Source organism: Lissotriton vulgaris, chromosome 1_1 (assembly GCF_964263255.1).
Source record: "Lissotriton vulgaris chromosome 1_1, aLisVul1.2, whole genome shotgun sequence".
Lineage (NCBI taxonomy): Eukaryota > Metazoa > Chordata > Amphibia > Caudata > Salamandridae > Lissotriton > Lissotriton vulgaris.
The window spans coordinates 721,101,656-721,129,117 of record NC_141685.1 but is presented as its reverse complement, the minus strand read 5'-3'; the positions used below and the strand labels follow the sequence as shown (position 1 = coordinate 721,129,117).

Below are 27,462 nucleotides of genomic sequence, written 5' to 3'. Positions count from 1 at the left end.
CTGTGAGATATCACAACTTTAAATTATGACATTGTTCGACAACTTTGGGCAGGTTATCCACCGAGTTTTTGTTGATGAAAACTGAATCCAAGAAAGAGGAATTCTTGGACTTAGTCCAGCCCCCGCTTGCAAGGAAATTATATACTCAGTTGAGACATGGCTCATTGCCTATCAGGGCACTAACTTCTAAATGGGCCAATTCAAATGAGGGTTGTTGCCCTGCTTATAACAATGGCAGAGAGGACATTGTGCATGTTATGTTCTTCTGCCCGGCATACAGTACAATTCGGAGATACTGGCTGATCCCGCTGTGTAGAAATTCGGGACTCAGACAATGCACACAGGCCTGTAGAGTTTTAACATTTGATACTTCCCCCCTTATTGTTTTCTCTGTTTCCCGTTTCCTGTATGGTATGTGGCGTAGAAGAACTGTTTTTGTTAATAGGAATTAATTGCCCCCTTCTTTTGATAACTCACTGTTTAATAATTCTTTTTTAAAACAGTTTTTATCTATGTATTTTATTATTGTGCTTGTACATATTTTATCTTCACTTTTATGGTCAATGACCAAAATAAAGTTATCAAAAGAAAAAAAAAAGAAAGAGCAGACACATACCTGGCGCAAGCCGCACCCTAGTTAGGACATGACTGCTTCTCGATGTCACGCTCTCTCGTAGTCAGGTAACCAGTTCCAGCCGTCCCCGTTGTGGCACAGGTGGGGGCCCACTGGTTTCTTTGCAATTTCCACCTGTGTTGATGCTGTTGGGGGACTCCTGTATGCGGTGTGGATGCAGGATTAATGATTCAGCCGGCAGAGCTCACTTGCAGAGCGGCCATCTTGCTGCTTAGTGAAACCACACCCTCAGGGAATCTATCTTTGAGAATAACCTGATATCATCTTCGGATCTCTGGTTCATGGTCTTTGCTTTCCCAGCTGGCCCTGTCATTGTTAATCTGTCTTTTAGCCTGTGCCGCTGTCACATCCAACTTTTCCGGTTCCCATTTTAAACTTACTGGGACCAGATCCCTCACAGGCCGTTTCATGAGTAGCTCACTAGGCGTGCGCCCAGTGGTGCAATGAGGCGTTTGTCTATAGGTCCTCACAAACTGATGTAAGCAACCTTCCATTTTCACCCCTTGATCTACGCCTATCTGAAGAGCCTTATTGAGTGTTCTCATAAACCACTCCACTTCTCCGTTAGCTTAGGGCGCTGGGGGATTATCCTCTGCTGCTTAATATTGAGGTGGTGAAAGTATTCTTGAAGTTCTTGGCATTGAAAAGATGGGCCGTTCTCAGTTTCTATTTTATTGGGTAGACCTGACATTGCAAAAATCTTTTCTAAAGCTGGTTTAACACACTCAAAAGAAGTTGAGTGGATGAAATCCAAGGCTGGAAATGTGGTGTTACTGTCCACAACAACCAGCATGAGGCGATTCCCCAGAAATCTCCCAAAATCCATGCTCCCTGATGACCACGGTTTGGTACATGGGCTTTAAGTGATGACAGGTGTCATTGTGGGCTCTCCGCTAGTGATAAGATAGGAATGGCAGCTTTTTAACACCTCCTGCACCAACTGATCCATTCCAGGTACCACACATAATGTCGCAGGCAAGTATTTGTCTTAGCCAGTCCTTGGTGGCCTTGATGAGCCAACACGACTGTGCGCCTCTCGAGGCTTTGAGGAATCACCATCCGCTGGCTTCTCAACAGGAGTCCCTCAATACTTTCCCTCAATTCATCTTGGCTTCTCCACATTCATGTTCTACCCTTTCATTCCTTATCTGTGAGACCGCAGATGCCATCCAGAACATTTTCCCCTGCTGATGCTCCTTTAGTGCTTCTTTGGACTTTGGATACAGCCATCGTCCTTAGAGGCCTCTATGATCTCCTGTAGAGAGTATGCTCGGGGACATGCCATCTTGGTGATTAGCCTGATGAAGCCTTTCGCCCATTGTCCATCTTCTGCTGTGTCCTCGGATCAGCTGCAATGGGGTGACGTGACATATAGTATGCAGGGTTGTTAACCCCAGGGCGGTACCACACGTTATAGTCATATTGTTATAGCTGGATCACCCACCGCTTTATCTTTGTGCAGTTCCTCCAAACAAAGGTATCAATGGCTAGTGATCGGTAATGACCTAAAATTTGTGACCACATAGGTAAATATGAAAATTCTGGCATGCCCACTGGATAGCTAGAACCTCCCTTTCAATTTGGCCGTACCTTGTCTCCACTGCAGTTAGTGCTCGGCTGGCATATGCGATGGGGACCCATTCTCCACATGTATTCAGCTGCAGTAGGACTGCCCCTAGACCCACAGGGCTGGCATCCACAATAAGGCCAGTTTTACCTTCAGGGCTGAAATCCATCATTGTGGCTCCTTGCAAGAGCTCTCTCTTGACTTCCTTGAACACCTGCGAGGCTGAGCACGACCAACTACCAGGGAGTGCCTTTCTTTGTGAGCACCCTCATCGGTTCTGAAATGGTCGCCAGTTGATTGTCCCCTGAAAACTGCACATCTCAGTAGTATTCTTGGGAATGACAGTTACTCTAATGGCCTCAACGTTCAATGGTTCCACCTGGAGCCCTTCTTTGGAAAACCAATATCCAAAGAATTACATTTTGATTGTGTAAAACAAGCATTTGCTTTTGTGCAGTGTCAGTCCTTTCTAGAATAGCCACTGCGTTCATGATGCCCATTCCGTTATAGTAGCCTGGAACACCTCCGCTGCGGAGGGCACTCGAATGGGAAACATCCTTTACGACGCAACTTTTACCACGCAGTGCTTTTACAACGCAGGTTTTTCAACGCAAGTCATTACAACGAATTGCGCTGGGGGGCGCTCTAGGATAGGTAATAGTTTAATTTACTATCCAACACCTTCCCTACTATCCACGGGGACTGGAGTTGGAATAGTAAATTAAACTATTCACTATCCAGCACCCCCCAATGCAAGTTGTTGTAACGACTTGCGTTGAAAAACCTGCACTGTAAAAGCATGCGTGGTAAAAGCATGCGTTGTAATAACGTACATCCCACTCGTCTAACATCTATTGGTGGCATCCTGAGTTGAGATCTACTTTGGAAAACTATTTTTCTCCATTGATGTCTGCCACTATTTTGTCAATTTTGGGGTGAGGTGCCTTTATCTTCGTCTCATGTCTACACATAGCTTTATTGCCCCCGTCTGTTTGGGTTTTGGGCAATTCCCAAAGGCGACACCCAAGGGATGAGACCAGACTCTTTTTCTATTACATCCGCTTGCTCCAATATTTCTAGTCCAGCCTCCACTAGTACGCAAAGATGAAAAGGGACCATTCGGTGGTGCAGAGCTACCGGCTTGACAGTGTGGTCAATATGTAGTTTCACTTTCACATTTTTCAAACACCCCAGTCCTTCAAATAGCTCAGGGAATTCCACCATTATTTCCTCTGCATGCAACTGGTGGATTTGTTTAGCAAACAGGCAAGACCTAAGTCCTCCACTGTGAGACAGCCTAACAGAGTGCCTGAACTCTCTTGTGTGACATGGAATCTTGTCTGCAAGGCCACCTTTTCATGCTTGAACTCGACCTCTATTACACCTTGCAGAGGAGTAGGTGTCGTACCCCTGTACGTGTATATCTTCACGTTAGTGTTCGTGAGTTTTGGGCGTGGTTCTAATCAAAGGTTTTGTTCAGCATCGTTAACCAATGCCCCCGTATCCATGAGTGCTGTTATCGGTACTCCGCCGATATCCACGTGGCACATGGGCGGTGGCCTCCTCTTCTGGTTTTTGTGGCCTGTGAACGAGATGGTGAACACCTTCTCTTTGTCTTCATCATTCTCTTCCAACAGCAGCATCTACTGACACACCACTTGTGTTTAGTCCTGCTCCTCCCCTTCTTCCGGATTTTACTCTCCCATATTTCTTACTCTTCACACCTTCACCTGATGGTCTGGTTGCACTCGGGCAGTCCTCCATCAAATGGTTTGACCTCCCGCACTTTAAACTTAGTTTCCCTTTTGCTGAGCAGCCTCTGGGCAGATGACTGGTGAGCCTTGATGGGCACTGGTCCCCCACATCCTTTAAGTGGTCATCTCCTTATAGCCTCGATGTGTTCCTCCAGTACTCTCACCAGTCCTGAAGGTGAGGGGGTTGCTGTTGTCCGAGCTAGCACAGACTTCATTTCGCTGACCCTTGTATCAGCCAGCTCATGAGATCGACGTAATGTGAGGATGTCGTCCAATGAGATACCAGTCTGCCTCAGAATCAGCTTTCTCAGGTTGGCGGAGCGACAACCCAGTATAATCTGCACTCTTATTTTCACTGATTTGTCTATTCCATTGCATGTGCTAGCCAACTTGCGCAATCACATAAAAAACATGTCAACTGATTCATCCTACTGTTGACTGACTTGCCTCAACTTGAAGTGTTCATAATCAAGATTTAATTTAGGGTTGAAATGTCTATTTAGCGCCTTCACCGCCACGTCGAAATTATCATCAGCTCCAGTGTTCGGTAAGTCTTGGAATAGCTCATACGGTTCATCCTCACCCATATGCAACATTGTCCATCGCTTAACAACGCCGTCTATTTCGCGCGTGGTGTGACAATAATATTCCAGCCGTCCAATCCATTTTCTCCATCTAGGTGCTGCTGTAGCAGGGTCTACCAGTTGGCTAAAGGGTGTTAGCGCAGCAAGTGCAGAGTGTGAGCAGCATTCAGGTGCAGGCTCCACCCCTCATGTTCTTGGACTGACATTTCTCCAATCCGAGGTATGGGGTTTGGGACTTTTTATAGACTATCAGTGTTGCCACCTCTGGCTCCCCGGGGTACCACTCACCCCAAACGTCATGCACAATGACCTTTCCTTCAGATCAGGGGATTCTGTGGAGCAATGAGAGACTGTGATTTACTGTTCTGTGCAGGCGTCCTTCAATAGCAACGTGCCCACATGCTCCCTAGGACTTGCACCACATGTACCAGGGAATTAACATGCGATTACAACACCGGCCACATGGGGCGGAGCAGTAATCAGCAGCTCACAGTGAGAGCAGGCGGCCTCTCCCTGCACAGGCATCAGGCCTGGTGTGCTCTCTGATGTGCCTCACATAGCTCCACTGAAGGTCACGCCTACCTGCAGCCGATCTACTGCCTGAGAGTTGCGCCGATGCCACCTGCACCTTCGACAGCAGAAGCAATCTTCCGGCTCTCCACGGGGACAGTCCCATGACCCAGGGCTCTCCTGACCTCTGCCTAGGATCACTTCTCACTGCTCAGATTGCAATGGCCGATTGCTACGATGGATGCCTAAAGCACACCAGATAGCCACAAGGCTTACAGTTTCCTTTTATCGCCGCTTCCTGGGCGCCACCTTTCAATAAGGTACAACTGCCTTGTTGCTAGTGTAGAGGGGCGACACCCTTTGCTGGTTTGGGGCAGCCGGGGGCCTATCAAACATACACACACACACCAATAATGACAGTGCACAACAGTTTCTCGGGACATGCACTGGTCACGAGCGGCATGCGCACCTTTATTTATTATATCTGGGCGAGCCCGGCCACTAGGGTGCATCTCGCAACATATTAATGCAGTGGCCAGATGGCTCACTTTACCAATAAATCATGAGGACTGAGAAAGCATGCTGGGATACCAGAATTGTGCATGCGAGGTTAAAATGCTCCGTTAACTGCTCTGCAAGAAACGGACGTCATTGTTACAGATACACAGAAGAACTCCCCTTGACAATTTCATTACAATCACAATATATGGAAGAGAGGTATGTTTTTCAATTTTTTACATATCATTGGACTGTCGATCTGAAGGTTTGTGGACAGTTTAGTGGTTCAACTAAAACGCAATCTGATAAAATGGCTTGGCATTTTTAGGTCTCGCGTGGCGTACTGCGCACATGCGCAGTCGAGCTCGCGAGATTTTGTGTTTTTTGGAGAACTTGACTAGCGAGGGTTAAGCCCTGCCCCTCTTGTCCATTGGCTGGCTTCCTAAACGGTGGCCAGCCATTGGAGAAGAGGTCCTAGTTACATTCTTCTTTCTCTTTAATCCCCGTCCTTTTCAGATTGGGTTCCTTGACTTACTGCTGAAGTAAAAGGTTTCTTATCTTCTTTATGGGTCCAGATGGCCTCATAAAGAAGATAAGGAACATTTTACCCCAGCAGGAAGTCGGGCCACCCAGTCTGCAAGGGACGGGGCTGAAAGAGAAATTTCTTTCATGGTGGTATAAGTAGAGCGGGGGTGCCGCGATTATACCGACATAAAAGAAAAAGAAAAAACATCTATTTCTTTCATTTTAGTATAATCACGGCACCCACGCTTTACTTAGAACATTTTAAAAGTAATGCGTAGATGCCGCGATTATACCAACATGAAAGAAATAGATGTTTTTTCTATTTCTTTCATGTTGTTATAATCGCTGAGGCTGCACAACCTGGTACACCCAGTAGAGCTGGAGTCGGTTCTAGGAGCCTGTCCAAGGAACAGCTTGGAGGATGTAGCACCTCAGGAAAGGCTGACAATGCGGGTATCCGGTGGGATATCCCAGTGGGGGTTAATGCAGAAGAGCTGGTCTGACTGGTGAGTATTGAATCAGGTGGGCGCCTCGCAGGGTGCATTAAGTACATTTCTATTGAGTCCACACTGTGGGCGTCAGAAAGCAGCATCACAGCCTGGGCGCCACGAGGTGACAAGGGTGGGCGGACAGAGAGAGTGAGTCCACAACTGCACTATCCAATTGATGCAGACAGTATCAGAGGGCTGGACTGGCTCACAGTCAATGGTTCAGGCAAACAGGGGCAGGTTCCAAGCACTGCGTGTGTCCACAAGGATGATCGTGCCTTTTCTGCAGTGGCGGGATACAGAGTCTTTATTGAGCTTAGAGTTAATGTACATTGGGGCTCCAGTGACTGAATTAGGTTGGGTTAGTGCTGCACTCTGCGCCGGTATAGGTTAGAGTCGTGAATACGTAGTGCACACCAGGCGCAGTCACACACACGGCGAGGGAGAAAGTGGGAGATGGGGTTTGTTGTTGGTATTTTAAACGGTGTGGGCTTGGAATAGAGAAGTTGCTCTTTCTATCCCTGATACTGGGAGCCTTTGAGTTAGTAGTGTACAGCGCTCGGTGCACGCCGTGTGATAACCACGCAGTGCGCCCGCGTTTTTAACAAGCCACGCTCCGTGCACCCTTGTGTTAACCTAGCCACGCTCCGTGCACCCGTGTGTTAACCATGCCCGCTCGATGCACCCGTGTGTTAACCATGCCCGCTCAATGCACCTGAGTGTTAAACTCTTGCTTTTACTGCACCTCGTGAGTTGAATACGCAGCACCCCGAGCTCCGCGTGGCAAACACGCAGCGCTCGGTGCACCCTGTGTGTTAAAGAGGCAGTGCTCGGTACACGCCCTGTGACAAACAGGCAGCGCTCAGTGCACCCCATCCCATTTGTCACTCATTCTGCACTGGCTGCACCCAGTGTTTGTGCTCAGTGCACCTCGTGGTTAAACTCGCAGCGCTCAGCCCACCCAGGGCATCAAGGCGCTGCCCTCAGTGCGCCCCATGGATTAACACGCAGTTCAGTCAACCCCATGTAAAAGACAACACACTTAATGCACCTCGTGCCCTCAGCCAGGCACCGGTTGCAAATGTGACTGTATTCGCTCAAGATTGCAATCTGTCGCCCTACACCTCCTTGCAGAGAAGAATCTTACCTCACCCCGGGAGGCAGGGAACATTAGAATAATTAAACTGGTTGCAGGGGAGAGGGTGGAGCCCATCACCACCTCCGTGTGTCTGCTGGTATAGTGCTTAGAGTCGTGAATACCTAGTGCATGCCAGGCGCAGTCACACACACGGCGAGGGAGAAAGTGGGAGATTTATGTATGTAAATACACGTCCATAAATTCATATTTTGGCACGCACAGTCATGCGTACCCAAACGAAAACATATTAACGCGCTTTGTTAACTGAAACAAGTTTGTGCCATCAAAGTCCTGCTCCCATGTACAAACATCTTTCTATCTGTACAGTTATATATAGCGCAAACTAAGTGAATAATAGAAAAATGTATGTTTCAGAGATTGTGTAAATTGAACGAATGTTCATTTTTCAGTGGCATTGATATGTCATCAAAACCACCACAATCTACTTGTAGCCTGCCAGGCTGCCACCCACCCCTCGTAGTTTTTGGCTGCCTGTACATCCATCCATCCGTGTGTTTGACTGTCTGTGTACCGACCTGTCCACGGCTCTGGCTGGCTGTACAGCCAGCATTATGGATCTCACTGTCTACAGTACTTGGCACTGAGTCATCCATGGCTCTGACTTTCTGTATCCTTGGCTCTCCTGGCGTATTTGCGGCTTTCACCTTTCACCTGTCTCTGTGGGTCGAACCAAGGCCTGTGTGTGGCTAGGTGTCTGCTTGTTTCTGACATTGTGATGTGTATTACATTTCCATGTACGCAGCAGCGGAAACACCGCCTCCCGATTCTGGCGCCAAATTACCACTTATCAACTCCACGTGACTCTACAAGAACACTTATAGGACACACTGTGCTGGAAATATTTGTTGGCGAAGTGTTTTCCATGACATGCTTCTCGCCAACAACACACAGGCCTTGCCTTTAATTCATCTTGTGTGTTTAGTGCTGGATTAGATGAAACGGCCTATCGGATTCGGGCCTGTTCTAGTAAATAAATATGTTCCACAGAGCAGGATTCGCCTCTGAGACAAGGGTCCCTCAGCGGCCACGTCCAAAACATTGCAGAAACGTCCGCCACTATCACCACACAACGTGAGATACACGAGCGGAAAGCGCATGTCCACATCCGATCGTAGGGCAACAACCAACCCCGCCCGAATTAGCATACCATACCGCGATAAATAGGGGGGTTCAACTGTCGCCCCACCTCGTCCATCAACCCGTCCACCCAACACACCCATTGATCAGTCAATGCACCCATTAACTGTTATGTATCTGCCTATCCGTCCATTCTTCTGTTCATCCATATGTTTATGTATCTATCCTCCATTTAGTAAATGTATCCATCCCACAACACAACCAACTTGCTAAAGCATCAAGGAGCCGTCCTACCCCTTCAGGTTACCCAACCACCATATGGCTGCCCCAAAATCGATTCATCCAAGCATTCATCCATCAGTGTGTGCCCTCAGGCATCCAATCCGCTCAACAATCCATGGCATGAAACCAGATAAATAAATGGCATTGTTATTTACAATGCCAATAGCTTAATCTTGAAAATGCGAGAATGTATTGTGAGGAAGAATGAAAAAGAGGCCTTTATACTGCAACCTATTGTACTGCATTGTATTTGCATTTATATAGCGCTTACTACCCCTGACGAGGCATTGGAGCGCTTTTTCAGCGAGCAACACGCTACTCCGAAACCCATAAAGTATTAGTAATGAATTAGTATAGTGAAATACGAAAGGAATTTCAGTGGTGGATGTTAGTCAGGGTTTGTTTCTGGAGTTCACAGGTGATAAAAGCCACACATGGGGCACTGGATACACAAAAGATAATCTGACACTCAACATACATTTAGCATCATCGGTGCAAAATACAAAAGCATGATGGGATGATAAAAACCTAACAGTTATAAAAAAAAGGAAGCTGAGATTTTACCAAATGGATAATGCTACAATAAAATATACAAAGGATGGTTAGATTCATAGAGTTTCGAGTTTGTTAGGAATTGAAAGTCTGTCAAAACATGGTTGGATATGTCCAAGATAGTTAATTTCAGTGATAAATTACAAATCTATGATGAAAATAGAGCATGAAGATAAACTGTACCTATGATTCTTGAAAGAATTGATATGAGAAAATCGATGGGCAGTGGTTATTTAGGCAAATTATTGAAATGTTACTAAATGTTTTGGATTAAACGAATAGTATGCATTTATAATGTGTTGAATCTTTGTTGATGTGCATAAGTGTACATTTGCCGTTTAACTCTGGGTAAAAATTACAGTGTAGTACTAAACATTTGAGTGTTGAATGAGGTATGGAATCCGGATTATAGGTCTCCATTTACCCAAAGTTTCCAATTTGCTAGCCTATTTTTATTCTGTGAAAGATCTGTAAAGTGTCACCATGCAAAATACAAGTGGGGAAAATCTTGAGTTTGGAAGTATGAAGTTGCAGCATATCTCACAAGACAAGGATTCGCATTTAAACAGTGTTTGCACCCAATCCTGGTACTTTCTCATAAATTAAAAGGAGGGTCTTTGTGTTCAGTCAGTACAGTAATAACAGTGTAGAACAAAATATTATATGATCTTCGGTCATGAAACTAGATAAACATTATGCTATTTTCATTATAGAATTGAGCTTCGTGGTACACAGCAAGCAATTGGCTGGAACACTAACTTAAAAGTATCGTGAATAAAGTTACTCGTGTTGTCTGTATTTTGTATTTGAACTTTGGAATGTTGGGAGCTCGATTGAAAACAATGGAGTGCTCCGGGCTTATAATGGTTGGTATAAGGATGGAGCTCCAACATTCCAATCTTTCTTTGTTCACAGCTCTGGCTGTGAACAAAGGCTTCAGGGAGCCTGAGGGGATTCCAATCCCCTCACGCTCCCATAAGGCTTTGTTTTTTTTTGTTAAAACATTCTGCCCTCTAGTGGCAGAATTTTTTAATAGCCTTATAACCCTTCGTAGCTGGGCTATACTGGCTATTAAAGTCCCTCTCCCTTGTTAAATGCCCTCGGCTTCGGCTCGGGCCTTTCACGCTGGAGAGGGCCTTTAATAGCCGGTACAGCCCTCTACGGCAGGCTATAAGGCTATATTATTAGTTCATGGAGGAGGTAAAGAAGAGCGGCATGGGTAAGTGCTGATTGTACTGATGACTAAGATCAAGGGTTCCATACATATGTGTATATTTATCTGTTCAACCAGTCTTTCACTTTGTTAAATGCCCTCGGCTTCGGCTCGGGCCTTTCACGCTGGAGAGGGCCTTTAATAGCCGGTACAGCCCTCAAAGGCAGGCTATAAGGCTATATTATTAGTTCATGGAGGAGGTTAAGAAGGGCGGCATGGGTAAGTGCTGATGGTACTGATGACTAAGATCAAGGGTTCCATACATATGTGTATATTTATCTGTTCAACCAGTCTTTCACTTATAAAGGTACTGTTTCCCTTCCCGTCGATGGTCTCAATCTCAACTGGCCATAATTTAACAATCTTAAACAGGATCCATTGATGCAGTTGGTTTTTCACTGGTCTCTTCCGTAGCTTTCCAGAGTAAGGAATATGACAGAAAATCATTAAACCCTGTTCAAAATGTGGGATGATAACCACATTTTTCAACACATATGGGTTGATTTTTTCGATTGCTATATCCGCGGTTTGACATCATTAGGCATTTTGTATGAACAAAATGACACATCAACTCCATTCTTCTCTGATCGAATGATTCAATTTATAAACATCTTAACTGTATTTATTCATAATAATCGTTCTGTACCTTGGAATTATATTGTACCTAGAAAAGACTCAACTTTGATGATAGACCTTGCAGCACCTTCTAGTTGAAATTTAAAACAATGTAGTCTGGACTGACAGGCCTGCTTACTGCATTTTTAAATATGTATATTGTCATTTGCCAAATAAGATATTTTTTTATTAAATTTAACATATGGTGAACATCAGCATGATCGATAAGGGCCATCTATTATAAGGCTTGAATCACTGACATTTCTCCATGTAAACTTGTATCACAAACACAGACCTCGCTGTGAGAAGTATACAATTTTTCAGTTTCCACTGCGCTGTACTTCACAGTTACCACAGTAAGGGTCTTGAGGGCCCACCTATGGTTTAGACCCAATTGAATGTACCCAAGAGACTTGCATCAACCTTGGATAGCCTTTCGATACTTCTCTCCCTCTGATGGTTCTTTGCATCCAGAAGATATATTTGCTTTTATCACTATTTTTGTCCCACACACAGTGTTAGGTGTCATGTGTCATGTGTTTGCCGCCTCTTCCCCATGGTGAATATACAGCTCAGTGTTCTGTGTATGTCTCCCTATATTTCACATTGGCCTGTCATTGTTCTGTCCCGCTAAGTCCTGAAATATTGTGTCCCTCTCTGCCAATCAGAAGTTCATTCCACACCGTGATTTCTCTGATTTCAGAACTGTATTTTCCACTTCCACATTAGAGAAGGTCCCATCTCCATTTCATTACCTGGGACGCTGTGTCCGACTTCCATTGCCTTTGGCAAGCACGAGGGCCAGGCGGCCAATTTTCATTCAGCTCTATTGTTCTTTGTGCAGGTCATCATGAGTCCCAGCAAGCAGATCTTTAAGGATATGATAATTATCTTCCTAGTCAGGTGGCCTATCTCTTGTATAACGTGTTGCCATTATTGTGCTTTGCACCCACAGTTCAGAAAATGTGCATACGATTAGTGTTCGCTGCATGACACCAGGGCAATTGGTCAGATACCCTGGGTAATAACTTATGGAGTATAAAGAAGAGTTAAATAAGTGCAATGCAGTTGGTTAAATTGAATCATTCGGAACCTGACATTTCTAGATACAGTTTTGGAGTATCCTTTGCAATTCCACTTCCATTGTCAGCTGTCCATGCTGCTCACACCGCTGTAAGCTCTCCCTAGCCAAAGTTGCCAAGGCCATGTTTGAATGGAATTCTGCTCTCCTGCCTACACTAAGTTGGAACGTACCTGTCAGCACTGCATGTGCCTTAGATTTCTCTGCCCCTCTCACCCCAGTTGTATCTATTAAATTAGCCCGGGTCACACTGCTGTAGGTCAGAAATTGGAATTCCAAAATGGAAACGCCTCCTGCAATGTTTGGTATAGGTTGCCCAAAGTCAAGATCCCTGCTTTTTCCCATGGGTTTTGGTCCAATATATCCACTATTTTTTTGGGACTCTGCCAAGTCCCATAGTCGAAAACCAGGCCGGTGGTCATTCTTTGCAGCACCTCATACCAACAAAGCTGGGCCGTGCTCAAGAGCAAATGCTGGTGTTTTGACATTTAATGAATCCCTGTGTTACTATTGATGCACCATCTATTGCCTCTTGCATTTACTTTACCTCCATGTAGCTGTGGCCAGCACGCCATTTTGTCACTTACTGAAGTTGGGCTGCCAACAATAGTGCTCCAGTACAGGCGCTCTTAGACTGCCCTCTATATTTTACAGCTGCAGCAATTGGTGCCAAGTTTTCACAATGCTTATTTGTGACTTTTTGATGGTTTCAATGTACATATAAGTGACGAACTACTGCTAAATGAGTGACACTTCGGGTGACACTTTCTCACAAGTAAAACCAAGCAATGGGGTTTGTAGCAGAATGCCACTCTGCCAGTAACCACTCACACGATTGACTAACTGCAACTATCAACAGCCGCGACCCGTGCAGGTAAGAGCGGTGGGGCAGGATGGATAGAAATTTCGATGGACGATGACCAGCAAAAATTCAATAAATAATTAATTTCCCCTGGTCATCGTCTGTCGAAATCCCGCCCACCGGGCCCCTCCGCTCTTACCTCACGGGCTGCGGCTGTCTACCAATGCCCTTGAGTCGATCATGACCTTAGAGTCATTCAATAACACCTGACCAACTAACGGCTATTTAAAGTATCTTAGGGGTAGATGTATCAACATAACTATTTGCGATTTCTAAATAGCGATTTTTAAGGAATCGCTATTTAGAAATTGCAAAATGGCATGTATGTAAGAAATCGCTATTTTTTTGCGATTTCTTAATCTTCCTTATTTGCGAATTCGCAATTTGCGAATTTGCAAATAAGGAATAATTTCCCATTCATTCCTATGGGCCTGGAGGCCCATAGGAATAATTGTGAAATACATCTCAATTTGTGATTCGCAATTTGCTAATCGCAAATTGAGAATAATTTCAAGGGTGCAGGGGTGTCTCAAGGACATCCGGCTGCACCCCTGAAATTAACATGTGTGTGCATATGGTGCACATACATGCCCTATGGGCATGTATGTGCGTCACATGCCACCTTAAAAAATGCTGAATTGTGCACTTTTTGAAAGAAATTGCAAATTACCACCAACTACAAGTTGGTGGTAATTTGCGATTTCTTAACCTAAATTTGCAATTACAAAATGCTACATGCATAGCATTTAAGGAATCGCAAAATTGCGATTCCTTAAATGCTATAGCAAAATAAGGAATCGCACATTTTTGCGATTCTTTATTTTGCGAATTTTTGATGCATGCCAAAACATGCAAAAAGACCGTTTGCGATTCGCAAACGCCGGAATTCTGCGAATTCCGGCCTTTGCGAATCGCAAAAGGCTTGATACAGCTAGGCCTTAGTATCACTGATGTTGAACCTAATGTAGTTGTGCTTGATGTTTATGTTGCTGACATGCACCAGTCACAATTTTTTTATATATACTGATCAATTATGCTTTCAACAATTTCGTCTGTAAAAAAGTTTTTAAATCCTTTATTTATGTTATATAATGCTTAATTATGTGCTACCATATTCGATATATGCCTGACGTTTTTTGCTTTAAATAATCACAGTACCGTACTGTGAAACCCATTCCTGTGGAGGTGCAATAATAAATAAATAGTGCAGTATTTAGTGATGGCGTTTCAAGTTCAGTCTCTTAGTCAGAAAGTTATTTTTCTGATTGTCTCTCAGTTCCTTCCGTCACATCTTTTCTATATTTACCATATATTATTATTGTATATAATATTATTATAGATTATTAAAATATTATCATTAATTATTATTTATTTCATATATTTGCTATCTTTACTACATTTCAAATCATGAGGTATGTAAACTCACTTGTGGGAATCATCTTCTGAAGGAGTGGGGTTAATAATATATGTAACTCGATATGGCATGGATAGCAATTCATAAAAATGCAAGAGATAGCAAAAGTGACATGGTAGGCTTTGGAGATAATGCATAGGCATTGAAGATTACATAGGCATTCAGAAATGTAAGCATGCGTGACTCCAAGACCAGCTGGATGCCCTTACCTTGTGGCAGACAGGTGGGATATATTATGTTGCTGTTCTTGCAGGTTCCAGCTAGCGAAGCAAAATATCCAGGTTTGCATCTAAATTGAATGGTGTCCTCTTGATGGAATAGTATTTTGTCTCCCACCAATTCTAAATTATGCAAATCTATACCCTCTTGTGATACACGACAAGGATCTGCAGAAAAAATAACAAACATCTGTGTGTACTCCGAAAAAAAGAAGACATTTTCCAAATTTACAACTGAAGGCCCCTTTCAAAAGGAAGAAATGCCCCAGAATTTGTGAAAGATGGACTTACAAGCAAATATATTTTCAGATGTTCTGAAAAATACTAACATAGTGCATCTCCACGGAGGATATGGCTATATCTGTGATATGCCGAGACACAGGACTCAAATGCAGACTCCCTCTTCAAATATGTATTAAGAGCTAAGGCTGCTTACTTCTAAACATAACTCAGGCTAACTGCAGAGTGTATATTCTAAAACCCCTTTCCATTCCAACATAGAACTCCCCTTCACATTCTGAACTCCTCTTCACATTCTAAACCAATATATCACTTTATTACCATATCTAGGGGCTAATTTATGGGGATTTGGTGTAGGGCAGCGCAGCAATTCACCTTGCTGCACTGCCCTACATCAAAGTGAAAGGGCGAATGCACCACATTTATCCAAAACGGTGCATTCCTCTGCCTTCCACCTGTGCCAGGGCTGTTTTGGCAGCCAAGCACCAATGCAGGCACCCTTGCACCATGGCGCAAGGGTGCCTATGTTGTAGGGTAGATTGTTTAAGTGCAGGAAGGGGCACTTTCCTGGACACAAACAATTCATTGAGGGGTGTTCCTCTTTCTATGTGTGCTGCATTCTGCAAGGGGGTCATAAATAAAATCCTTAGTCTCTGCGAACCAGAGATTAACAGAATTTAGTTGTGGGAGGTCAGTGGCTTTGATGACATACCATATTGAAAAAGGCCAATTATGCAATTAGTAAATGTGAGGTCTGGCACTGCTTTATGGTTGGTGGTACTGGGAGGTTTTCAAACAACATATAAAGAATAGTTGGTTAGCCATGTGTTAAAGACACGCCCCCTCCACCCATTCTGCAGTAGAAGTGTCTGTGGCGGATCCCCCTTTCAGAAGGAAATTTGGTGTCAGAAAGAGTAGAAAGCCTACGCAGGGTTTTAGACAGAACAGGATGTTGGCGCTCAAACAGTTGTATACATGGATGGTCGGTAAGTAAAAGGTTTGTACAAATTTTCACAGTGCAGCCAGTGCTGAGGAATACCCTAAACCTCACACAGATTCAAAAATAAAGATCCTTGACACTAGATAAACATGTAACAGGTACTGGGCACACGTGTAAGATAAACAGTATTGATACTGAGAGATTTGACACATAAAATTAAGGTTGACACCGGAGATGTAAGAAGCGTTTTGTTTATGTAAGTTTCTTATTCTTTTTTCAGAACATACAACGCCAGATGACACGTGTTTCGTCAACAGGAGGAAACCTGTGACTCTTCAGGGCTTGAAGGGCGGGATGTCAAATTCTAGACACCGGTGATAATTCCAACCCGGTAGATGGGTGAACAAGGGGCCGTAGGTACGGCCATGCAAGGGTGGAGTAGAAAAACACAGGCGGGTACCTCTGTGTAGGCCAGACCTAATGGTCCAAGGTACGGCTATGCTCGTCTCAGCAGGAGTAAGGAGTCTTTAATGGGGCCCCTACATCTCAAAAACCAATTACCGGTCGGTAATTGGCGACCTACATCTGGCCCTAAATTCCTTGTTTGAAGTTGGTTCTGTCTCTACATTTAGGGGCGATTCACAAAGAGCCTCCACACTCGTGGCGGAGCCTCAGCAGTCTTGGTGGGATCTCCCCAATGAGAAACTGCAGTGCGGAGATCCTACCACGAGTGTGGAGATCACACCATGACTGAGAAGCCTCAGCCACGACTGCAGGTGCTCTTTGTGAATTGGGCACTTAATTTTCTATGCAAAGGAGCCTAAGAAACCCATCTTTGCAACAAATTACAGGCAGACAAGAGCAGATTTCATTCTGTGACTCCAACACCCATCATTAACTAAAAAAGGTTTACACAAGTACATTACACTTACCTGGATTGATGCATGTGGGGTAGGTAAACCCATCCTTAGTACAATTTGCAACTAGGATCCCTGGAGGTGTGAGTACTCGAAATCCGGGTTTACATCTAAACATTATTGTGTCGCCCTCCTTGAAAGCCGTTTTATCCCTCTGCATCGAGCTTAATTCTACAAAATGTTCTTCCAGTTTGTCTTTGGTTACCTGACACAGGCCTGTAAAATATATGCAAATTGACTCGTTGAAATGAAAACAGAAACTAAAAATAGTGCATGACTCGTTACTAAATAAAAACAATCAAAAGAGCAGTAAAATAAGCCACATTAACATCAGGTAGCTTACACTGTACATTGATATTCTAAAACATATAAGTTCCTCCATACCTTTTTCAAGAATAGATTTTACTCTTCATTTTTCATGTTCTTTTTAGAATAGTCTAAGTGTATTTTAAGTTTAGCAGAGAAACCCTGAATCAAACTTGGCAAGCGTTAATTTCATGGCGATAATGTAACTGGAATTGGCAACACTAATCAGGCAGACTGTGTTATGCGGCACAACCAGACAGTACTATGCTATGATCTCTTTTGATAAGCATACGTGCATAGAAAAAAAGACCTTCAAGCACCTTCTTAAAACTTGACTCTCTGAACTCTTGTTTTTAATGAAAGTGCTTTAACCTATAAACGTCCAGGAAAAAAAGTGCATAGTAACTTGAAAAGTACCACAGACCAGCATTTCAAGACAATGCTGCCCGCCACCCCACAATTTTCAATGTGGCTGACCCCGGCATCCTCCTTTGGTGTGTCAGACACCCCAAACTCTCCCATAAATTAAAGGTGAAATGCCCCAGGTACAATGCCTCCTCTATCGTCAGTCGGCACCCCCTCAATGACAACGGACCACTATGATGTTCCAATGCCTGCTCCCTCTTCCTTTTCTGTTTCCCCCGTTGTCTCAAACTTTTACTTAATTTCTCGTCTTCCCTTATTATTGTTCTCGGTAGACGGACAACTACAAAACTTCCACAAGAGGTTAAAGACGAGGATATTAAAAATCCTACCAGGCAATAGCTAAACCTCAAGGATTAAGTGGCTTCTAGCTGTTGGCCCTAGTGAATCTGGAAATTACATCTGTGCAACCGTCTCAATTTGAATATGATTAATGTCATGTTTCGACTACTTGGACGATACTCGTGTTAATAATGGGAGATGTAATACCTGATGTCATTTAGTATTTTGGTTGTATTTTCTTTTAAAATTTCCATATAAAAATTATTTGAAAAAAAAAGAAACCCCAAACCCTGGGATGCAGCAGGTGATTTATTTTGTATTGGAGTGTATACTTTTACAGTTCAATGGTGGTCTACATTTGTGGGGGACTACATTGTGGCACCAGGCAGGAGTTCTGCTAGCATGATGAGTGCTGGTACAGTGAGAAGCTGTCCTAGAACAGCAATGAGAATATAAATTGGCAAGGAAAGGAGGGAATACTTAACAGATGGCATAAGTACTCTCGGACAGAGACTGCCAATCATAATGCACTGGTGGGAATTAACTGACATGTGGTAATGGACCCCTCCACCGGTAAAAGGAATGGGTACACCATGACTTGTACACCACAACTTTCTCAAGACATTTTGCTAAATGCAAAGGATGTTGTTGGTTGAGGGCGCACAAAATGGACGTGTAGTGAGGATTTCACACCAGCGGATCTCCCAATCCAGGGCACTCACTTGATTGACCTTTGCACCTAATAGGGGCAATACATCTAAGCCAAATGTACAGGTGAATGTGGATGGATTTTGCATTCCCTGAACAGATTCCTGACAGTAGTGGGTCAGGCAGCGAATGATGTGACAAAATCAATCACTGGCTGGGCAATATTGGGCATCAGTGTTGCAGACCCCTTCTCCATAGATCACTAGTCAAGTGTTGACAAAAAACACAACAGGTGTTAAAATGTATAACTTTCAGGGAAGCCTTCTTTCAAGGTGCATTCTTATGTTTCTTAGAGGCAGCCGTGTCATCCAGGCACATATTAGGTTATATGAACCATCCAAAGGCTGCCCTGTAGACCATCCCCTTAATATCACACTCTTTTCCAGCAAGGGCTCTGTGCAAAATTCTGGAATTCACTGTGAGCAAATCCAGCATCAACACAACCTACTAACACCCATGTACCTTTGGGGCCTAAGAAAGTGTAACAGTCACCAGCCTGAAGAAACACAAAACATATGGGTCTAGAGTTGATAGGAATACCAAAAATCAGTAAACTTAGACTTGAGTCTAAGTTTAATACTTTTTGGTATTCATACACGTAAGTTACATAACTTACTACCTGGCCTCATGTGTCCTGGCCCTCTAAGGCCTTGCCCTCTTGGGTCTTCTCTTCCTATTTTGGATAATCCTTCAGGCCTTGTGCCTTGCCCTCATAGTCCTTCTGGCACTGCATCCAATGGTCTGGGCCCTCTTTGTCTTGGTTCTAGTTCTCTGGGTCTTTCTAAGTCCAGTCCCCTTTGCCTTGCTGGCTCTGGCTGTTCTGGTCCGCCAGATTTTCCTCACCCTGGTCCTGCTACATTCCGGTTATGTTTTTTCTACCGCACTTGGCACTCTGGACCCTGGTCCTATGTATAAGATCCCCCTGGCACACTCAGTCCTGTTCCTGGTCCTATTGGTGCTGATCCTTCTAATCCTCCTTTCTCTGGTTCTGGTCCTCCTGGCTCTGCTCCTCCTGGTATTCTTGGTTCTGGCACCCTTCTTTTACTTGGTTATTCTGGCCTCTGGTCCTATTGGACTAGATCTTGTCTTCCTGGATCTGGTCCTGAACCTCTTGGTCCTGGTCTTCCTGCTGCTTGACCTCATGCTGCTACACAAACACATTATGATCCTTCTTTATCTAGTCCGTCTGGTCCTGAACATCCTGTTGCTCATCTTCCTGGCCATCCTGTTCCTAGCCTTATGGCCTGGAACCCCAGGCTGTGATAATCCTGTTTCTAATGTCCCTGGTCCTGATCCACCTTTACCTCCTCACTTTAGTCCTTCTGGTCCTGGTACTCAAGGTCCTGATCCTCTTTGCCTTGATCTTCCTGGTCTCCTTAGTCCTTTCTTTGCTAGTCCTCTTAAAACCTTTCTTTCTGACTCCCTCTGCCTGTGTTCATTGTTTTAGCTACCTGGCACTCCTGACCCGGGACATGCTATTCTTGTTTTTCATAGTCTGTATCCTTCTTGAGACTCTGTGCCCATTGTACCTGAACCCCTTGGTCCTGTTTCTTATACTTTGGTTTCTCCGGGGCCTAGGTCTCCTGTACCTGACCATTCTTAGTTTTGGTCTCCTTGGTCATGGTTGTCCTGGTTCTTCTTGTCCTATTGTACTTGTTATCATAAACTTTGCCTTTTGGCAATCATGCCCCTTCCTGGTTCCTCCAGTCCTGTCTCATATGGCCCTGCCTTTGTAGTCCTCTTGGTCCTAGCCACCTTGCCCTGGTTCTCCTTGCCGTCAACCTCCTTGCAGGGGAACCGCAGGTCCTAGTCTATCTTGCTTCTCCTGTCCTGGCACACCAAGTATTTTTCCTCCTGTTTTAGGTTGTCCTTGTTCTCCTAGAGCTGTTCCTCGCCCATTTAGTTCTACTATTACTGTAGCCATTAATTGAGGTCCTGTTAATACAGGTTCTCCTTGGTAGGGTCCCCCTGAGCCTGGTCATTTTGGTGCTGTTCCTCCCGCCCACCAATGTTCATTGCACTTGGTCTTCCAGATGCTAGTTTGCCTTCTTACCCAAGATCCTACTCACCCTAGTTCTCCAACTTGTAATGGTTAATCTGGCCCACTTGGTAATCCGAGCCCTGGTCCCCTATGTCCTGATCTTCGTGACCCTTTTAGCCCTGTTTCTGGTCCTCCAGGTCATGATCCTTTCAGTTTAGCCCTTTAGGCCCTGATCTTCTTGGGCTTCTTTAATCTGGTACTGATCCTGGTCCTGATTCTTCTGGCCCCCATCCTCCTTGCCCTCATGGCTCTGCAATAACATGTCCTGTCTCAGATCATCCTAGTATTTCCTAATTCTGATGTTCCGTGACCACAGGTTAATGCTAGATGAAGAAAGTCCTGACCCTATACTTCCTGGTTCTGCTTTGACTGGTTGTCATTCCCATGTACTGCCCCCGTGGTCATTTGGATTTTGGGACACTTGTTTCACAAACTCCCAGTCCTGGAACTTTTAGTCTTCCTCCCCCTAATTCTCGTCCATCAAACCTCCTGGTCCAGTTCCCCTGATTTATCTAATCCCCTTGTTTGCCTGTTCCTAATCCGTCTGATACTGGTTACCTTGGTCCATGTAGTCCTGGTCGTAGTTTTAGTACTCCTTTGTTTGACCCTCATGTATTGGGTCTTCTGATGCGTGTTCCACTAGCCTTGGTTTCCATAGCACCCCTAGTCCTCAGTCCTCCTGTCTCATCCTACTTCTACTAGTCTTACTGAACTCCTGGTTGGCCTATTCTACTTTGTTCTTGTCTATCTGACCATGGACCCATCTATTATGGTCTTCCCAGTAATTATAGTACTGAGTCTGGTCTTTATCATCCCTCTGGCACTGTTCCTCCTAGATCCAATAATGTGAGTCACCCTGGTTCATATAGTTAGTGTCACCATGATTTAGAATTCCCCTGAGTCAGACATTCCTGGACCTTCTGATCCTGGTCTCACTGGACCTAAACGTTCTCATCCTTTATATCCCAGGGTTATTCTAATCTAGGGCCTCCAGATTCTGCTTGCCCTGGTCCTTTCTGGTTGTTTTCTCCTGGTCCTTACCTTCTTTGCTTCTTGGCGCCTTGTTCCTCCTTGATCTGATGTCTGTGGTATGGCCCTCCTATCACTGGTCCTTCTTGGCATTTGTCTCCTAGTACTGGTCCTCTTTGGAGTGTCTACTTGGGTCTGTGACTCATGGCCTGGCTGTCCTCATCCCTCTGGTCCTGGTTAGTGCCCACATGGCCTCATGTTATGTTATGTTAATAAAAATCTTATTAAGCGCACAAACACCGATTGGTTTCCTGGCGCTGGAATAGACAGTAACATAACCGGGGACATGGAATGTAGGGTTATTGATATGCTTGTCTGTAAAGCCAGGTCTTTAAGGCTTTCCGAAATGAAAAAAGGTCCTGGCAGGTCCGAATCTCAAGAGGGAAAGTGTTCCACAGACCAGGAGCCAGTGTGGCAAACCTGCGGCCGCCAGAGCGCTTGCGTTTGAAAGAGGATATCTGAAGGAGGCCAAGATGGGATGAGCGGAGGTTGCGAGACGGTACGATCTCTGTGATAAGTTGGTTAATGAATTTGGGGCTTTTGCAGTGTAATGATTTGAAAATCGTTCATCCTGTTTTAAAGGTGCAATGCTGGATCACCGGAAGCCAATGATGTTTCATAAGTAGAGGGGTAGCTGGTTGCCATCTGGGTTGATTCAGAATCAATCTGGCAGTATAGTTCTGCACCATCTTGAGGTGTTTTGACAGGTAGAGGGGGAGGCCTAGGTAAATGGAGTTCGTATAGTCCAGATGGGACAGCACGGTGGCGATCACTACCTGGGTGATTGCCTCCGGGGTGAGAAGGCACCGAACCTTCCGGATTTTTTTTAGTTGAAAGAAACACTTAGAGACCACCTGGCCCACTTGGGCCTTCAGCGAGAGATCGCAGTCCACGGTGACCCCAAGTGTCTTTGCTGACAGTGAGGGGGTCGGGGCTTGACCCATGTCTGGCGGCCAGTAGTGGGGGCCCCAGTGTTTGACGCTGTCTCCCGTGAGAACTAGCTCAGTTTTTCCCGGATTTAATTTCAAGTGGTTTTGGTCCATCCAAGCTTTGATGTTCCTCATAGTCGATTGACAATTCAAAATAGAGGTTTCAGAATTATCAATCGTGAACAGCAGCTGTAAATCATCTACGTAGTTAAACACCTTCACCTGCTCATCTCTGAGGGTCTGAATCAGTGGAAGAATGTAGAGATTAAACAGGTGAGGTGACAGGGAAGAGCCCTGTGGAACTCCGCATGTGATGGACTGTTTGGTGCCGGCTAGCTCTCCAAGCCGAACTGCCTGAGAGCGATTCTCCAAGAAGGACATCAGCCAGCGGGCCTCATAATCCTTCTTGTCATTATGGTTCAGGGCCTTCTGTTCCTTTTACCTCTGGCCCTTCTGTCCTTCAGGCCCTTGACCACTGGGTCCATATCCCCCGGTTCCAAATCCTCCTGATCCTCCTGGTCCTTTTCATGCTGATCCCACTAACCCTAGTTTTGTTTTTTATTGTCCTGTTTCTCATAATCTATTTGTTCCTGGTACCCTCTGGCATTGGTAACTATGGTCCTCATAGATTAGGTTTCCCTGGGTCTGGTTCTCCTTCTCCCAGTCCTCATGTCTCTGGTCGCCAAAACCCTCCAAGTGTTCCAATATTTGGCTTTTATTCCCCTACTTTTCATCCCCCTACTGCGTCCATCCCAGCACGTACTCACAAACACAATTATGTTAGTCAGGTACAGACTATTACACAGATTTTAATATTATTTTGGAGTGGTATTTTTTTTCTGAGACAAGTACAGACATGAGGGCCTTGTATAGATAGGATCGTGTCCACTTAAAACACTGCTTAACATGTTAAAAATCCAAACTACCATTCCCAAAATGCATTTTGCATGTGGCTAAAATGGCACTGTGGCTGAAGTGGCTTCTTATGACATGGGACCATAAGGACCAATGCCCTAAACTTACTCTGCTTGGTGAATATTATGAAAAAGTGTGTTTATTCACAGGCAGCAGAGTGAACTTCTTCTGTGAATTACCCAGATGCATTACTTGCATCTCTCCTGCTTTCACTTCCCCATTACACAGAATCCCCATAACAGTATCTCATTCAATTTACCTCCTGCAAGTGCCCCAAGGCACTGTGTCCTCAAAAACGAATTAACTATTGTACAAGTCCTTCCCTCTGTTTGCTGCTGCAATTTGACTCCTGATGTTTTGCCAGATTTGAAATACTAAGCAAGCACAATCCCCCTTAAACAGAATCTTAATGATAGCACAAGGCCTTCCATGAGAAGCTCCAAAAGAGCCAAGCCCTCAAAAACCATGAAAAGGAGCATCATAAACAATAAACAAACAAGCATTGGCATAGCCAATAGGTCTCGCCTTTGGGACCTTATAAGTGTTTAGCCATGCAACACTTGATGTTGTTGAACCAAGGATATTGTGCTGGATAACTAAGCACTTATAAGGTCCCAAAGGCGAGACCTATTGGCTATGCCAATGCTTGTTTAAGTACAAATGAAAAAGCTTCGTAAAAATGCATTCCATGTAGCGACATGAAATACATTTTTACAAAGCATTTTTATTTGTACTTAAAAAGCAAAACAGCACTGACAGATATGCATTAAAGTCTCTTAACAAGCGGCCCAGTGCAATCTTTCACTCCTCGCCTGCTGAATCCATGGATTTAAACCCGGCGAGCAAGCAGCCCTACTAGACTCTGAGACAGCGAGGTCTCGTATTTTTTTCACCATCAAGCGCACACCACGCGTTCACTTTATTGTTGTTAGGTCCTTGTTTCTCTCTTATTTTATCCTGTTTATGCCTAGAGGTGAACCATGATTTACGACTAATATTTTTGGTGTTCGGTTTTAGTATTTAGACTACACTTGCTGCCTTTGGTTACAATTACCCACCTAAGGACTTTTACGTGGCATCGTTCTAGAATTTGAAAGACTTGAAGTTTGTAACCAGAAGCTTGTTTTGGATTCGTATTTGTGGTTGCTGTTTGTGACTAGTTTGAAACTATAGTTCCAGCAATGGATCCTGACCTACGAATGGTGTGCACAAAGTGCACATTTGTTTATTAACCTATTCAGTCTGACAGCACTTTTGGATTTTTAGGAAAAACATGCTGAAACTAGCCCTCGGGGAAAACCTCTAAGTGGAAGACACAAATGCAACAACGTTCTATTGTCCAACTACGTGACACAGACACACACGTTACAGATCGGTAAGGAGAGTGAAAATAATGATTCGCGCAGGACTAACCTACTGGGAATGCATCCAGTAAATTCCAGGCCTGAAATCACATCCCACTCGCTCTGACTCTGGACGTATAGAGTGAGGCAATTTTTGCAAAGTAAACATCCTAAGAGTGAAAGTAGTTCAGAACAGTGCCTGGGGCAGACCCTGGGGAGACGCTGGCCCTGGTATCCCTGTGTAGTCATCTGTCACCACCAATACCACCACCACCAAATCCACCGCCACACCAATACTACCACCACCAACAATACCACCATCACCACCATCAAAACCACCACCAATATTACCATCAACACCAATAACACCACCACTAATACTACCACCACCAACACCGATAGCACAACCGCCAATACCACTACCACCAATACCACCACCACCAATACCACTACCACCAATACCACTACCACCAATATCACCACCACCAATACCACTGCCAATACCACCACTGCCAATACCACCAATAACAAAATCACCAGCACCAATACCATTACCACAAAGACTACCACCACCAATACTAATACCACCTCCACCAATACCACCAATACTACCACCACCAATACCAAGACCACCACCACCAATACTACCCCCACCACCAATACCAACATTACTGATACAAATATCACTACAACCAATACCACCGCCATCACCAATACCACCACCACAATTACCACCAGCCCAATACCACTACCACCACCACCAATACCACCACAAATACCACCACCCATACCACCACCAACACCACCACCAACACCACCACCAATTCCACCACCAATACCACTAATACCACAACCAATGTCACCACCACCAATACAACCACCACCACAAATACCAAACATTAATATCACCACCACCATCAATACCAATATCACCACCAATACCACCAAAACTACCAATATCAATACCACCACCGCCGCTACTGCCACCAATACCACCACCAATACTACAACCATTACCAATACCACCACCACCAATACCAGCACCACAACCAATACCACAACCACCAATACCACAACCCCCAATATCACAACCACCAAAACCACCACAACACCACCACCAATGCCACCAATACCTCCACTAATACCACCACCACCAATACCATCACAATTGACACTAATACCACCACCAACTCCAGTACCAATACTAATACCAGCACCATAACCACCACCACCACCACCAATACCACTACTACCAATACTACCAGCAATACATCCACCACCAATACTACTACCCCCACCAATAGAAATACCACCTGCACCAATACCATGACTGCAAATACCATTACCACCACCACCACCAATGCCACCACCAACACCACCACCACAAATACCAGCATCAACAATTCCACCACCAATCCCACCACCACCAATACCGACAATACCACCACTTATCAATAGCAATACCACCACCAATTCCACCACCACCAACACCACCACCAACACCACCACCAATACCACTACCACCAGTACCACCACCACAGCCAATACCACTACCTTAGCGTCTTTCACTCACTAGTAATAGCTATGGCACTGTACGAGGTCGGAGCTGCAGCCGAGACCATCCACCCCTCCCTCCATGCCTGCCATAAAGCACAGCTCTGCTCTGCACCAGGAGGTGAAGCCAGGGCCCTGCTACAGCTGGAGTGTTTTTTACTTGGCCAAAGATAGCAATGACAATATGCAATGCCACAGTGCACACTCAAATCACGGAGAGGGCAGGAAATAGCCCTTGTTCCGCTCTTCGTCCTGAGCTGCGACAAAATAATCACAGAGCGAAAGGTGTTGGAGCACTTTGTTAGTGTTTATAGCTCAGGTCAAATGTAACTCTCACTTTACACTTTGTGTCTGTATAATTTACAACGCTTACACATCTTCTTCACAGCACTATTTATAACTACTTTTAAGAAGTCCCAAGCCGGTATCTCCCTTTGATATTTACAATCTAACAAGTGGTCAAGAAGGCCCTTTATTGCAAGGCAATAGGCCTCACATTTGCGAGAGTTTAAGCTATAAGTATTGTAGCTTTAAGCTATAAGCTCTAGTCGTCAGAAGGACGCTAGAACAGTATTTAAGGCAGGCAAACTAGGCGGACAACTACTTGGGAATAGCCTCTTGGACAAAGCAGAGGTGTTTCCGCTAAATGTGTATTACTTGTGCGCTTGGTGAGAGCTAAATACCGAAATTTTAAAAATACCCGTTTTGTCCGTTTTTTGTTAGTATAATTTTGGCACTGTACCCTGCTTTTAAAATTCAATGTGACCACATACCTGCACTCGTTTTTCGCCACATTACCGCG

At 44.7% G+C, this 27,462-nt stretch overlaps 1 protein-coding gene across 5 annotated transcripts in view; it reads right to left on the bottom strand.

Moving 5' to 3' along the window:
• LOC147747710 (coagulation factor XIII B chain-like) overlaps nt 1-27,462 on the bottom strand; it is a 706,417-nt gene that overhangs the window by 33,296 nt on the left and 645,659 nt on the right. For all 5 annotated transcript variants that reach the window (XM_086954968.1, XM_086954960.1, XM_086954975.1 and 2 more), the window contains 2 exons: nt 17,146-17,346; nt 15,025-15,201 (listed from right to left, as the gene is read on the bottom strand). In XM_086954968.1, the coding sequence (XP_086811094.1) occupies nt 15,025-15,201; nt 17,146-17,346 (378 nt within the window). The remainder of the gene's footprint in view (nt 1-15,024; nt 15,202-17,145; nt 17,347-27,462) is intronic.